We start from the raw sequence: 15,553 nt of genomic DNA, 5'->3' as shown, positions 1-15,553 counted from the left end.
TATATTCACAACTTTGCTGTAAAGCTTAAACTGTTCTAAAATTAAAACTTTACTAAAGATCAAAAAGGAAGATGGAAAGATGCTGAAGTAAGGTGTGGGGGAGAGTGAGCCTGAACCAAATAAGCTGGTTTAGGGTCTGACAGTGGGTGTCAGATTTTGGAGAAAGAGAAGTTGGATGGCTATATCCAGGGTCAAAGAACTTTAATGGAAATGAAAGCTTTGGTGGAATTCCTAATTAATCATTTTTATAAAAATGGTGCATGATGGGCTTCATGAGCTCATTACATACTATTTGGAATGCACATTGAAATTTTAAGTTAAAATATTCATTGATGGGGAAAAAACCCTCAATAGAGGCGTTTAAACAACAGATTGGATTCTGCAAATAATTGAATTGGGAATTAAAGGACCCAATCCAAAAGTTCCCCCAGAAATCAGGAGTAAAAACAATGGTAAGAAATTTAAGGGAAAAACAAAGGCAAGAAAACTAAGTTTAAGACATTTCAAAATATGTACAATAGGAATTATAGGAGGACAAAAATGAAGATTGGTGATCAAGAAACTAATAGAAAAGATTTTAACTGGAAGAAAGATTATGATCTTAAGATCAAATGGGCTATTTGCTGGTCAGGAGCAAAAAGAATAGCCACAACGACACAAATTCTGGTGAAATTTCTGAGTTCCAAGGATGAAGATCACGTGGATAGGAAGAAACAAAAAGGTTTCATTCAGAGGAAGAAACCAACAGAAACTTCATGAAGAAAACAAAACTGAAATTATAGACTATTAAGAAATTAATGAGAACAAGCAAACCATACCCCAAAATCTACACAGGGTTGCTGTGTTCAAAAGACTGGCTTCTTATCTAGTAATAACTATGTGATCCCGGGCAAGTTACTTAACTTTATAAAGCTTCAATTCCTCACCTTTAAATAATAATATCAACTACTTCCATGGTGCAAATTATGTGCCAGACACGGTTCTAGGGGCTTTATGTGTATGAATTTATTTATCTCCCCTAACAGGCCTATAATGTAGATTATATGATTATCCCATTTTACAGGTGAAGAAATAGGAGCACCGAGAAGTCACATGCACAAGTTACAAATGGCAGCAACTGTAGCTCGAGTCTGCACTCATAACCACTATACTAAAGACTTCTTATGAGGCCTTATGGGGTGTTATGAGGATTCAGTGAGATAATACATTTGATAGTGTACTCAATAACTGGAGCTACTATCTGTTTAAAAAATGAAGCAAACATGTGACTTAAGGAGCTAGCAGAGGAACAATAAAATAATCTAAATCAGGTAAGAAGGAATTAATAAAGGCAATAATCATTTATAACTTAGCAAAAATGCTAAATTAGAATAAGAAAAATCATACACAGTATTGATAAATAAAAGCATAACTTGATTCTCTGAAAATAATCAACTATACAAACTTTCCTACAAGTTTCACCAAAGAGAAAATGTGGGCAAAATGCACAATATCATTACTTTGTTAGCAAAAATCTGGGATCATCTTCTAGGAAAATGCACAATAAAAAAAAAATCAAGAAGTGAAAAACCTAATAGAGCACTAAAAAGATAAAAAAAAAAAAAAATGCCAGAGTTAACCTCCGAAAGTCATCAGAACCAGATTTTATGGACAAGTTCTTATAAGAACTTAATTCGTTCAGCAATGCTTTTTTTTAAAAAAAGAAACGGTTGTTTTCCGTCAACCTGATTTGCATTTTGTGTTTCACAGTCTGCGGAAGAACAGCTTAAGGGGACTTGGCGGATGTCCCTACCCACTGGCTGCAGTGCCGTCCTGGGAGGCGGGCTGACTCGTCTTCAACGGTGAGTCGCCGAAGAGGGCAGAGAGCCCCTGTGCCTGCAGCCCAGCCTGCCACCTCCGGTTGAGGGGCCGTAAATTCGGGAGCTGGAGCAGTCCGTTCACCCAGAAGTTCCTCCGTGCTCTCAACCTTTTCAGCTGTAGCCGGCTCTACCTCTGCCATCTCTTCAGTGTCTCCGTAGACGTAGATCAGCTGTGACTTTCCGCGGGTGCTCACGGGAGATGGCACCGCGCAGGCGCAGAACTTCCCCGGCCGGCCTGAAGAACATCGGATGCACTGCGTGAGTGCCCTTGCGCATGTGTGAGACGGCAACGTCCACACGGTACAGAGGAGAGCGTGCCTTACCCAGAGAGATGCGGGGCAGGCCCTGGGATCAGTAACCACCGGAAGTTGCAGGTCCCAGAAGTCTGCCTGGATCTGGTTAGTGAAGTTTTCAGGAGTGAAGTGTCCAGCAATAGGAGTGGCCGCACTGACTGCAACAAACTTCAGCACAGCCCACTGGGCAGTAGTCCTGGAGGATATGACACGACACCAGCAGGATTTTCAAAGGCAAGAACGGCACGAGCTGCCGGCAGAAGCTTCTCCCGGTTCTCTTCAGATTTATGATGTAGATCCCATTACTTTTTCTTGTGTAAACGTACCGTTCCATTTGGAAGTCAAGGTTGGTGCCACCTAACTGGGTTCCTGCTGCAAGGAATTTGAGGACATACCCTCCTTCATTTGCAGGACCTCAAGGGCTCCAGACATTGTGAAAGTTTCCCTTTAAGTTACGACAGGAGCCCAGAACAATGCCACGCACCCCTGTCTAGGTAGAACAGAAAGGACAGCAAATAATCTAATTGCTGTGTCCCAGGCACTGTTGTCACTGGGTTTGTGGAAATGAACAAGAAAAATCCCCCGCTTTCCATGGAGGCGTGAACACTGAAAATTCTCAGGCTGATTAAACTCTTACAAAGTATAGAGAAAAATGGAAAGCTTCCTAACGCACTTTATGAGGATAGCATAATCCTGACCAAAACCTGAAAAAGCACAGAAAAGAGAAAATTAGGAATGAACTTATGGATGTAGATGGTGCACGTAATGTATTAACACAACAGTTTCCCCTTCCAAAAGAGAATTTGGCCTTTCCGTTAATTTTTTAGTTCTGTTTCCCTGAAAACCAGATGAAGGTAAAATATAAACTGGGCCTGATTGGCAAAGTGTGTCTGGACTGGGAGGACTACCAATGAACTATAAATTCCTCATGGGGACATCACAGCCTTGGGCTCCCCTGAATGCAGGGGACTTGGAAGCCCCCCCCATTGGAACTTTTCCAAGGGATATTGACTCCTATGGGGCACAAGGCCTTTAAGCCACCACCATCCTATCCCCTTGCAGTGGGAGTCTTGCTACGTCACACCTGAGCCATCTCATGTGGAGGGCTAAAGGAATGTCTCCTGGATGACCGCTCCCATGGAGAGAAGCAACCAACGCTGCCTTCCTGCAAATTCTGTCCATCCTCTACCCTTTGGAGGAGGCAGGTACTGAGTGTGACCTAGGATAGTCTTGTGAGTCTGAATGTTTAGTTGAGTCCACATTTAGCTGAATGTTTGTTTGAGCCTAGGAAGACCTCCCAGTGTGCATTACAAATAAAAAATTCAAAATAAAGGAATGGCAAATTGAATCCAGCAGTGTGTTAAAAAGGTAACATAGTATGACCAAATAGATTTTATTCAAGGAATGTAAGGATGATTCAACATTTGGTAATCTATTAAAATAATTTATCACGTGAATAAGTGAAAAGATAAAACTCACGGTCCTGACAGGAACTTAAAAAGACACTCTGTAAAACTGAGAGACATTTCTAATAACTTAGTAAACTAGAAATACAAAACCATTCTTTATGATGAAATCAATAGCAAACATGATATTTAAATGGAAAACACTGAAAGTATTCCCAGTAAAGTGAAGAAAATGGCCACGAGGCTTGCTATGACAAAAATGGCATTTCCTTAATTCTAGCTGTGAAATAATAACAACAAAAGGAAACAAGACATAGTATTCTAAAGAAATTGATTATAGCAGCAGGGGTCAGAAAACGGGCTGACTGCTTGTTTATTTTTAAATAAAGTTTTATTGGGACAAAGCCAGAGCCGTTAATGTATGTAATGTCTCTAGCTACTTCCCTGCTACAGCAACAGAGTTGAGGAATTGGGACAGAGACCATATGGCCTACGAAGTCTGAAATATCCACTAGCTGGACATTTAAGAAAAATTTGCTTAAATGTCCCTGGACTAGAGGATTATTATTTTCAGATGAGAACATCTACTTAAGGAAAAAAACCAAGAGAATCCATTGAAAATCATTAAAACTAATAAGAGGGTTCAGTAGTTGGTGGGTATAAGATAAAGATACAAACATTAATCATTTTTCTCTTGTGTTGGATTGCATCATTTGGCCTAGTTCCTCCCTCCTCCCCATATCCATGCCCTTTGCCATGTAACTGCTACATCTCCTCTCACCATGGGCAAGGTGCCCTGCTTCGGTCATTGATCAGCCATATGACTTGCTTTGGTACTGGCATGTAGGCAGAAGTGATGCAAGCAGAGGCCTGAGATGAAACTAAGCACTGGGCTTTACTCCTACATGTCTTCCACTACACGAGAAGAACTTTTACATGGGATTATCCCAACGGTCTCAGGTATGTGGAAGCCAGGCCCAGCCTAGATTAACCAACTCCTGCAAACCTGCAGATATATAAGTGAACCCAAACAAGATCAGCAGAGCTGTGCAGTCAAGCCCACCTGAAGCCCATAAATATATGTGAAATTAACGATTATTGTGGCATGCCACTAAGGTGTTGTGGGCTTTTGCTACATAGCAAAAGCTAACTTCTATACCTATAATATTAGCAATAACCAGTTAGGAAATGTAACCCTGCACTCAATAGCTATTAAAATAGAAAACACTTCATCTCTTTCTTTACCCTTTTTACCCAACTACCTACTCAACATGGCCCCTGGATGCTTAATAGGCATCTCAAACTAAACACGTCCAGAACAAAATTCACCCCATCGCAACTCCTCCACTCCAGTACCTGTGTCTTCTGCAGTCTTCCTTATGTCAGTCAATGACTCTTTTCTTTCTCTCTCCTCATTTAGCCAGCCCACCAGCCTATCAGATCTAACTGTAAAAGGCGATCAAGTCTTCCACTCTTGTGTCCCAGCTATTCTCCATGCAGCAGCTATTCTTCATGACCTAAACTATAGGTCAGATCATGTTATTCCTCTGCTCAAAGCTCTCCGATGGCTTCCACCTTATTTCGAGTAAAATCTTAAGTCCTCCTCACCGCCTGTCATGCTCTATTTGATTTGCTTTCTGGCCCCCTCTCTGACCCCAATGTTTCCATTCTTTTCTTCAATCACTCTGCTATAGAAACACTAGCCTCCATGCTGTTCCTCCTGCATGGCAGACACACTCTATCCTCAGGGCCCTTGAGCTTTCTATTCTCACTGCCTGAAATATTCTCCAAGATATCTGCCTGATGCACTCACCCACTTTCTGTGGACCTCCACTCAAATCACCGTATCAGAGATTTAATACTGATCAAAATCACTGACCACCTTAAAGAACGTAACTCCCACCTTCTACCACTCACTGTTTCCTTACCTGCTTTCGATTTTCATGGCACTTATGACCACCTGACATATTACCAAGATATTTGTTTGTTTATTGTCTTTCTCTGCTTTCTAGAATGTAGGCTTCCCAAGACCAGATACTTTGTTTTGCTCACTACTTTATCCCCAGAGACCTAGAACAATGCTCAGGATATAATAAGTTCTCAATAAATACTGTTGAATAAATAGGTAGACCTAGGAATAAACTTCACAAAACTCTGCAAAACCTGTACGAAAAAAGAAATATAAAATTGAATTGAGGGAAATAAAAAAGGCTTGAATATATAGAGACATATCATCATCCTGGATGGAGAGATTCAATATTTCAAAGACATCATTTTTTCCTAACTTCAGTTTATATTGAACACAATCCCAATTAAAATCCTAATATGATTTTTTGGGGGAGGAAACTTATCAAAAGGATTCTAAAACCAATCTAGAACTATAAATGTTTGAAGCCATCTAAGGCACTTTTGAAAATGACAAGTAATAAGAAGCAGGCAGATATTCCCAACCATATACTTAGATATACAGAAAAGCCACAGAAACGAAAGGTCATGGTACAATAGCACCAATATAAGTAGACGTGTCATTGGGACGAATCGGAGAGTCCAGCTAAGCAGATAAATCCAGTTCACACTGCCAGCTGTGTGACTAAGGTGACTCTCAGCCTCTCTGAGCTTCAATTTCCACATCTATAAAATGGGACTAGTAGGGGCTTCCCTGGTGGTGCAGTGGTTGAGAATCTGCCTGCCAATGCAGGGGACACAGGTTCGAGCCATTGTCTGGGAAGATCCCACATGCCGCGGAGCAACTAGGCCCGTGAGCCACAACTACTGAGCCTGCGCGTCTGGAGCCTGTGCTCCTCAACAAGAGAGGCCGCGATAGTGAGAGGCCCGCGCGCCGCGATGAAGAGTGGCCCCCGCTCACCGCAACTAGAGAAAGCCCTTGCACAGAAACAAAGACCCAACACAGCCAAAAATAAATAAATAAATAAATAAAATTAAAAAAAAAATGGGGCTAGTAAAGATTGTCAAGAGGCCTGAGTCAGATAATATACATAAAGTGCTTAACATGTCACCTTGTATGTAGTCAGGGTTCAACAAATTCTAGTGCCTTCCCCAATGGGATCCAGAACAGGAGTTCTTATCCTTTCTTAATTAGATGGACACTAGTAAGCTAGCCACAGCATAGGGGGTCCCACAGTCTTTAACTAATGTAGGGGCAGGTTTCAGGTAATGATGGGCTGTGTCGATAGGAGGGTGTGAAAATTCCATTGACAAAGGTAGCCTGGATTGTTATTCACCAACAGTGCAGGGGAGAAGAGGGGAGGGGAGGGAAGAGAGGATGCTGGTCTCGGAGCTCTGGAAACTGCATAGGGGCCAGTCTGGGAGCAGTAGGCTCTGTGTCCTTGGGACCCAGAATTTCCTTAGGAGGGATAGATGCAAGGGGAGGGTGCTGGGCACCCAGCTAGAAATCACCTCCTTGGGGGAGAAGCCCCTAAAGGGATGACAGCACATCCAGTGGGGTTTGCCCCATCACACTTGATTGAGAAATACTAACTTAGAAATAACTATTTGATTAAGAAATTAGTGCTTGAGGATTCTCATAACTAGTTATCGCTTGGTTGTTTACTGAAAAAAGGAGAATGGGTTTTACTTAGAAACTGAGTGCCTTTTTTTGGGGTGTATCATTTTGTGCTGTGGCTTCCTAGAACAAATAACCATTTTGTTTTATTCCCAGAGAAATAATCCATGACACATGGGTTTTTATCACAAAACAAAAATGTCAAACTTTATCTTTAGAACAAAATAACTGGTTGAGTATAGCCTTTTGTCATTTATTGTAAAATATGTTATCTATGCTAAATCTTGGTAAGCATCTTACTCTCCAATCTTCTTGATAAAATAGGTGAGTAATTAATTTCTGAGCTTGGTGTATTTCCTTTGTAAGAGATCATTTGCATACATACATACATTTTGATACTGAAAGAAATCCTAGAAGCTAAACTTCAAAAGTTGTAGACTTTGCGTAGATAAACATCTGCTGTTTAATGGTGTTTTGAATTGCAGAGCTACCATCTAAGTAATTTTAATTCTTTTCTTTTTTATAACTGAGTGGGTGGGGAGATGGGAAAGAACTGTTAAGAATAGTCACCTCTCTTTCTCTCTATCTGTTTCATCCTTTACAGAGCTGGAGTTCCCACACCTGATATGCCTTCCTCATGTAGTTCAATGAGAATTGAAAAAGAAGAAGAGATTAAAAAGTACTTCAAATTTCTCAAGGGACTACAGAACAGGAAGGTTTATTTTGTTCATTGCTGAATCACTTTCCTGGCTCAGGTTTTTAAAATGTTATATTTGCTCTTTTTTTGTTACTGGTCCACGGAGAATATGTATTGGTCATTTCGTAAATAATATAAATTTAATAAGCTTTTACAAGATTAAATGTATTCATCATTCATTCATTTAACCAGTAATTCCTAAATGCTTAATATAGACTGCACCCTGGGAATACAAATGAACAAGAGTCAGTCATCGTATTGGCTCTCATGGAACTTACAGCCCACAAGGAGGAATAGACCTTAAGACAGAATCATGCAGATTGCAAAGACTACTATGGTCATGGAGGGCTTCGTGGAGGAGGTGGCTTTTGAGTTGAAACCTGAAGGATGAGAACGGGCCATACATGGAAGAGCTGAGGAAGAATATTCCAGGCAGAGCTCAGCAAGAGCAATGGCCTGGAGGCTGGATGTAGTAAGAAACCAACATGACTGGAGGGTGGTAGGTGAGGGGAGAGTAGAGACTGGATCAGACCAGACCAAATTTCCAAATGGAAACGTGTCTCATTCCTGAAGAAGTATTCCAAATGGGACACTCCTATCCCTCCGTGAGGTAGGCCTAGGTGATCTGCCCCAGATTCCTGTGCGGGTGAGTGTTGATGGTACACTGATGCTTGGAAAGGCTAGATAACCTGCCCAAGTAGCACCAATGTCCACTGATCACCTATCCCCAGCACCAGCTCTTAGGGGGTAGGTAGGAGGGTGGGTGACGCAAGGCTAGCTGGTCAGGCCAGGATTTGGCCCAGGAAGAAAAGGATGTTAGTTCACCCACTTTTCTTCGGACTTCAATATGCAAAACTGTTCTCAGTAAACCAGGGCCTACTTTAGATACCACTGATGGTGGGTCATGGCTACACCAAGAGAAGGTGTTTGGCTCGTGACACCATCGAGCTCATTCCACAGACAGCTGCAGGAAATGATGGGCCTCCAGCACTGCAGAGAATCAGGCAGCCGAAGATTCCAGGGCCCCCACTCCCTTCCCCTCTGTATGGAGGGCTGACCTGAATAAGAGAAGGACAGTGGGAGAAGAGACACGTGAGCCACCAGCTCCTAGCTGTGCCCTTCCCAGGAGTGGGAGATAACAGATTGTATCTTCTGAAAATGAGGAATGTGGTATGTGAACTACCCTTTTTGGTAAAGGGTCAGATAGTCAATATTTTAGACATCACAGGCTATATATGGTCTCTGTAACACATTCTTCTTTGTTTTTATCTGTTAATTATTTTTTAATAACACTTCAAAAGGATTAAAAACCATTCTTAGCTTTCGGGGTTTACACTGAATCTGGACAAGTAGGTTACAGTTTGTTGAGTCCTAAGCTAGACTGCATTGCCCTGTCAAATTTCAAACTGAGGCTACTTAATCTGCATGACAAGCTGCATAAACATTTCTTTTAATCTTTACAAGAATTCTCTGAGATAGGCCTTATATGACAACCCTATCCCCATTTTCCACACTCATCGGTGTTTTATGGTCAGGAGATGGAAGCTTGGAGAGGTCAAGACATCCACCCAAGGCCATGTGTCTAACAAACGATAGAAGCAAGGTCTGAACCCAGGCAGTCTGTTCTCAGGCTTCCTGGTCTTAATCACAACACTATACTATCCCCCACCATTAACTAGAGATAGGGCTTTGGGCAAATCCATTCGTCTTTCTGGGTACAGCCCCCATCTGTGCAGTAAGAGGGGTCTTCCTCAGTGTGAGAGGCACACCTGATGCTGTGTGGAATGATTTCCATGGTTCATACACACAGCATTAAATAATGTTGATTCACACAGTGAGATGACTGTCCTTTCAAGTCTCTTAAATCTTCCAATGATGTCAGGGAAAAAGGTTCAATATGACCCTCGCATATCTTTTAACATCTCTCCAGCACATGGTATTTTCCATTTCTATAACAGCTTTCCATTTTTACTGAGTTTCAAGGCTCAGCGTCTTCAGTAGGCAGTGATATCTAGCTAGAATTTAGTATCACTCTTCTATTCTTATTGTTACTTTCTGGTGTTGCTTTCATGGTTTTATTGTTATTGTTTTTTATGATTAATTTCTATTTATGTAAAGTGTTAGTGCTGCTATTGCTGCAATTCTCTTTTCCATTCCTTCATGGTTATAAGATTGCTGCTGAAGCTCCTGCCATCACATCCATGCCCAAACTGGAACAAGGGGTAAGGGCAGGTTTCAGCTACTTTTATCTCCTAGTACCAAGAAAGCAAAAGAATTATACAGACATTGCATTGATCAGAACATGTCACATGGTCACCTATAGCAGCAAGAGAGGCTGAAAAAGTGAATGTTTGGCTGGACACATTGCCACCCTGAACTAATCAGGGTTCTACCATCAAGGAAAGGGCATAGATACTGGACTTAGTAATAAAAGTGTTTGCCATAGGCTGAGAAGCCTTTGAACCTCCTTCTTAGTGCCTGCAGAGGACAGGCCTGGAAGTTAGAGATGCGGGAGGATTTGGGGAACTAAGCAGAAAGCCAATTTCTTTTTCCCTTGTTTGCCACCAAGATAATGTGGCCACATAGAGCCGCCAAACACCAATGATCCATCGTCGCTCGTAAGGAACAACGTGCAACGAGAAAAGCAATAATGTCACACGCTCTTACAGTAGTAAGAGTAGTGGTGAGAAATCTTACGGGTTTGTCCCTGTGGGCCACTACGGCACAAAGTGCCAAGCAAAGTGCCTTTTCAGTCTCTATTATGTAGAAGATATATTTTCTTAAGCGCACACACCTCCAAATATGTACCCTAGAAACTAGGTCTGAAGTCTTATAAAATCTCAGTTTATGTGCACATTTCTTACTATTTCAAAAACTTTTCGCATTAATGATTTGACCCAACAAGGATTTAGTGATGGCCCACTGTTCCCCAGGCACCTTCCCAAGTGCTAAGGATACAGGGGTGAAATAGACCCACAAGAGGTATATATCCTGATGGAAGAGGCATACAAAAAACACAGAGAAGCAGGAAAGCCAGAATATTAAGGACTGAACCTGGGAATCAGACTTCTGGGTTTGAATACAAATTTTGTTGCTTTCTGGCTGTGTGGCTTTGGGCAAATTGTTTGCCTCTCTGTGCCTCAGTTTCCACAGCTATAAAATAAAATAATGAGGATAATTATACTACTTCCTTCATAGGGCTACAGTGAGACTGCTTCCTGGCTCATAGGGATTAGAACGACTTCTCCAAAGAACCAAGAAGCTAAGGGGCAGACAGCGTTTTAAAAGGTAAAAAAATGGGGATGACAAATTAGTACAGACCTCATTTGATGACTGTACACATTACATGGTTTAATTCCCATAAAGTGCTTAGAATTGCGACTGGTATGTAATAAGTACTCAATAAATGTTAACTATTATCTTATTTTGAGCATGGAGTTTTTACTGGCTGTTGCACAGTGCTATGTAAGTTCCCTAAAGACACTAAGGAATCCTCCAGGCCAGTTTTAACAGGCACTGTTGCTGCATTCTTGTGCTTAAGTTGAAGACTTCCTCCTTCAGTCACTTGTTCCAGGATGCGTTTGTGTGAGGTAGGGAATCTGGCCCCAAGCATGGAAGACAAGTTTAAGATTTGGAAGTAAAGTATAGTAAGATTGAGGTAGCAATGATGAGACTGAGCTTGCAAAAACCCTGATGACAGAACCGCTCTCCTGCACTATTTCTCATCCTCCACACCCGCCTTCGTCAGAACACCAGTGACTGGTTATTATATCAGCATTTATCAGTAAAAAGGGGAAAATACAGACCTGGGCCTTCATGGAAAGTATTTTCACTCTCACAACCAGAATCTCCTGCCTTCAAAAAAATTATTGTTTTAAGATCTTTAACTTTTCCTGCAGCAACTTGATACCCAACTGTTTGAAAAGCATCTTTTCTGAGGAATGGTATTTTGTGGGACAATGTAACATAGTCTTTGCCAAGTGACTCAGTTTGAGATATATACACACACAAATATTGTTTCGATGTCAAGTGGCCCAAGTTTACAGAGAAAAAGTGGGCATTGGTATCAGTTTGATGTCAGGGATTTTCCATGTCTGCAGGGCAGCTTTAAATACAACTTGATTTGAAGGCATTTGAAGGCCAAGCTCCAGCCCCTTGTCAAGATGCTCCTGGCCGTGGTCCTTGCCTCTGCCCTGCTCCTCTGCTCTGCCGCCAGCCAGACGTGTTTGACCTTTACAGGGATCAAGTATGTTGAGTACCTCATCAACAACCTGCAGGTAAGCTGCAGACGGGGGCGCCAGCGGGAAAGGCAATTATTGAACATTTAAGTGAAATATAAGAGGATGAAAAATGCACCACCCACCATGGGTTCTTGTTTCTCTACTTACTTTTTTAGGAACATCCATCTTCAAAATGCAACTGCAGCACCAATGTGAGTAAATGCTCTTCTAAGATCTTTCCAAACTAATTTTAGTTTTCACATCTGGAATCTTCACTCTGAAATTTCTCTTTCGCAGGTGACTGATTGTTTGTGTCTGCCCATTCCTTCTGTAAGTATAGTAAAAGAAAATAATCTTGATCATGGTTTTTTAAAGGCTTTAAGTCAAAATTAATTGTTCTATTTGATATCTGAAATAAGAAACCGTTACTTAGTTACAATTGTTACAGATTAGTAACAATTTTAAAAAGCTTTCAAAATCTTGAAATTCTATGCTATTGATATATACATTTCTTTGCATTTAGTCTCCTTGAGAAGTCTGAACACTTCAATATTTAAAAAAGAATCTTGAATGTGTTTTTAGATTAGTGGCCATGTGCACAATTAAATCAAACTGGGACTGAGAATATAACAAATGATACAGTTCATATCACAGTTTTCTAATCCATTTGCTGGTATCTCTAGGGTTGCAAAACAATGTAAATAAAATGACATCCTTTTGTCCTTCCACTGGCCTAAACTCTCTACATACTTTGCCTTCTCCCTCCCTCCCTCCCTCCCTATCCTTCTGCTTAGCTGATTTAGAGTGGCTATTGGAAGGTTTGAAGCCTGCCTTCCAGGAGGATAGGGTGTCTGAGATTGTGGGTGGAGGGAAAGTGAAAAGGGTTTCCAGGGAGTCATTCCCCACTTTGGTGGAGAGGAAGCGTGGCAGGAATTTCCTGGTTAAGGTGAGGAAGCAGCACCTGCCCAAGGTGCTGTGGTGCTTGACTCTCTCACAAGCCAGGCCTGGGAGAACCCGAGCTTTTCACCACAGCTGAGGTCAGGTGTCACTCCCTATCACAGTCCATCTATTATGCCTTCTGAGGAGGAACCACACACTTATGGCCCAGCCCATTCCCTCAGTTTTTAATCCATGGTTTTAGCTACTGCTGAAACAATGGCAGTATTCAACTGGCACATCCCATCAGGCTGGTGTGGAAAGGCTTTTCCTTTCTCTGTACTTTCAAACTCACTATGACAAGACTTGGAACAAGGAAGCATCCTTTGAAAAGTAGACTCAGCACTGGCTGTTTCCTGGGGTCCACAGGCCTCATGTTCCCTGGGGCGCAACATACTGGAAATCTTCAGGAAGTGTCACTGTGGGAAAAGGGCCTTACCTTGAAATATTGAAGATCATTTCCTAGCCTGACAAGGGACCTGTCTAAAAAATAATGCAAGTTTAGATTACAATGGTTAAATTAAAATAGCCTCTAAAAGCGTTCTCTTTGTGATTCCTACTCAAAGCTGTCCTCTGAGTGTTTCTTTTCCTAAATCCTTGTTATTTACCAGGACAACTGCACCTCAGCATGCTTACAGGAGGGTCTGTCGCAGATGACCAACACCATAGTGAAAACAGGTTTCCTGCTGACTTTCAATGGGGTGAAGAAAACAGTTGAAGCCCTCCAGAACAACAAGTGTGGAGTGAGTGTGTTTTTATCTGTGATGTGCTCTGGTTAGTTATTTTTGTGTGAATGTCAATGCCAACTCCATCTGAATGAGAAAGGGTGATAAAGCTGGAACTGGTAGTTCAAGGTTGATTAGGGACATATAAGAAATTTAATCAGAGCAAGAGAATTAAAGTGAGATCTGCCCGGATGGCTCATTGTTCCCTCTCCCTTTAAAAAACACTCACCCCTGTGTTGGCTTTTACTTCTCTCCACCTCTTGAATAATGAAAGAATCTAGCCTGATTGTAATTAGAAGCTAAAATCTAGAGAATCAGGGCTGTAGGCCATACAGTTCTACATAATCTTAGAGATTCAGTTTGCCGAGTGGATATTCCGGCCTGTAAGTTAAAGTTTTCTTTCCATCGGCCAAGGAGGTGTTTAAGGGAAGACACATCCACATCCACATCCACGTGGAAGCTTGTCATCTGCCCTAAATGTCCATCAGCGCGTCCTCTTCTTGAGCATACACCCTGGTCGCTGGAGGAGAGGGGAGGGAGTGAACTTTTTTCATTACCGTCACCCTGTGAGGGCCCCTCCTCACTCAGCTACTGAACTGCGGGGGTTTCTGCCATCAACAGCATGCAGTTCTAAATGCTTAATATATACCGTTTCATTGAATACCTACCTTAATGACAATTGTCAGATTTACCACCCTCACGCTGTAGAGGTGGGGACTGAGGCTCAGTGAGGTTAACTGATTTGCCCAAGGCTGCATATTTAATAAGTGGCAGTGCTGAGATTTGAACTCTGGTCTATGGGACTCCTAAATCCCGCTCTTAGTCATTGTGCTATAAAATGACCTTGGAAGGACAGCCAAAAAGGACAAAAACAAAATTTTAAGCCTCAAAGCATCCCAAGAAGGTTTCCTCTAATGAGGAGATTTAGAGATTTAGGGCCACTTGATGTGTGTGTGTCTGTGTGTGTGTGGCAAGCAGACCCCTGAAATCCTACTTCAAAGTCAAGCACCTATGCCGCCTACACAAAATGTTAGCAACTCCCCATCCATTTGCTCCATGCCTCAAGCCCCCCACTGCCAGCACACCCCCACCCCCACTGACCATCCCCCCCCCCATCCACTCACCAGGCTCTGGGCAGGGTGGTTCCTGGGGCTGCTGGGTTCCATACTGTTTTAGTCACTCTGCCTTTGTCAACTTTTATCCCAACAGTCTTTTTCCTGTGAACAGCCATGCAACCAAACCACAACAGGCAATATGCTGACATTTCTGAAGACTGTCCTGGAACGTTTCCAGAAAGAAAGGATGAGAGGCAGAGTGTGAAGCTGAAATGTTATTTATTCTATTTATTGAATTTAGAAAGCCTCCTCTTTAAGTTGTTGCAATTAAAAAATCAAATAAGCCATGCTAAGTCAAAATCAGTTTTAATAGTTTGTTTAAAATTTTATATCTTTATTTTGGAATAAACAGATCTTGGAAAAAAACTCAAGTCTGGTCTCTAGGTGCTTATTTGTTCCTTGATGCTCAGAACAAAGAAAGCTACAAGTCTGTCAATGGGCTGATGGGTCAAATACTCCTGTAATAACAGTAAGACTCGTTATCCTCAACACAGACTTGAAGCCTCGTGAACCGTGTCTGGGCTGTTAGGAACAGGGCCGCACAGCAGGAAGAGAGTGGCAAGCGAGCAAAGCTTCATCTGCTGCTCCCCATCGCTCCCCATGGCTCACATTACTGCCTGATCCATCCCCCAGCCCCCCCCACACCCCCATCTGTGGGGAAATTGTCTACCACGAAACTGGTCCCTGGTGCCGAAGAGGCTGGGGGCCACTGGTTTAGAGGAATCTACCAAGGGCAGTATTTTTCTAGGTACTGGTAAAATTAAAATTGCTTCTCCCTA

The 15,553-nt window shown here is 42.1% G+C and overlaps 2 protein-coding genes across 2 annotated transcripts; one reads left to right on the top strand and one right to left on the bottom strand.

Moving 5' to 3' along the window:
- Positions 1 to 1,765: 1,765 nt before the first annotated feature.
- LOC309819868 (small ribosomal subunit protein uS2-like) lies at positions 1,766 to 4,367 on the bottom strand (the record flags this gene model as incomplete). The annotated part of the gene is made up of 3 exons (XM_082650322.1): positions 1,766 to 2,348; positions 2,826 to 2,856; positions 4,340 to 4,367. The coding sequence occupies 3 exons, from the start codon at positions 4,365 to 4,367 to the stop codon at positions 1,766 to 1,768; spliced, it is 642 nt and encodes a 213-aa protein (XP_082506448.1).
- Positions 4,368 to 11,941: 7,574 nt separating this feature from the next.
- On the top strand, positions 11,942 to 14,979 carry IL9 (interleukin 9; the record flags this gene model as incomplete). Its single annotated transcript, XM_082650321.1, has 3 exons — positions 11,942 to 12,055; positions 13,546 to 13,677; positions 14,869 to 14,979. The coding sequence occupies 3 exons, from the start codon at positions 11,942 to 11,944 to the stop codon at positions 14,977 to 14,979; spliced, it is 357 nt and encodes a 118-aa protein (XP_082506447.1).
- Between the last annotated feature and the right edge of the window lie 574 nt (positions 14,980 to 15,553).

The sequence above is a fragment of the Grampus griseus genome (genome assembly GCF_964374135.1).
Source record: "Grampus griseus genome assembly, chromosome: 3".
Lineage (NCBI taxonomy): Eukaryota > Metazoa > Chordata > Mammalia > Artiodactyla > Delphinidae > Grampus > Grampus griseus.
The sequence above is the reverse complement of the archived record's forward strand: the minus strand, read 5'-3'. Positions and strand labels throughout refer to the sequence as shown.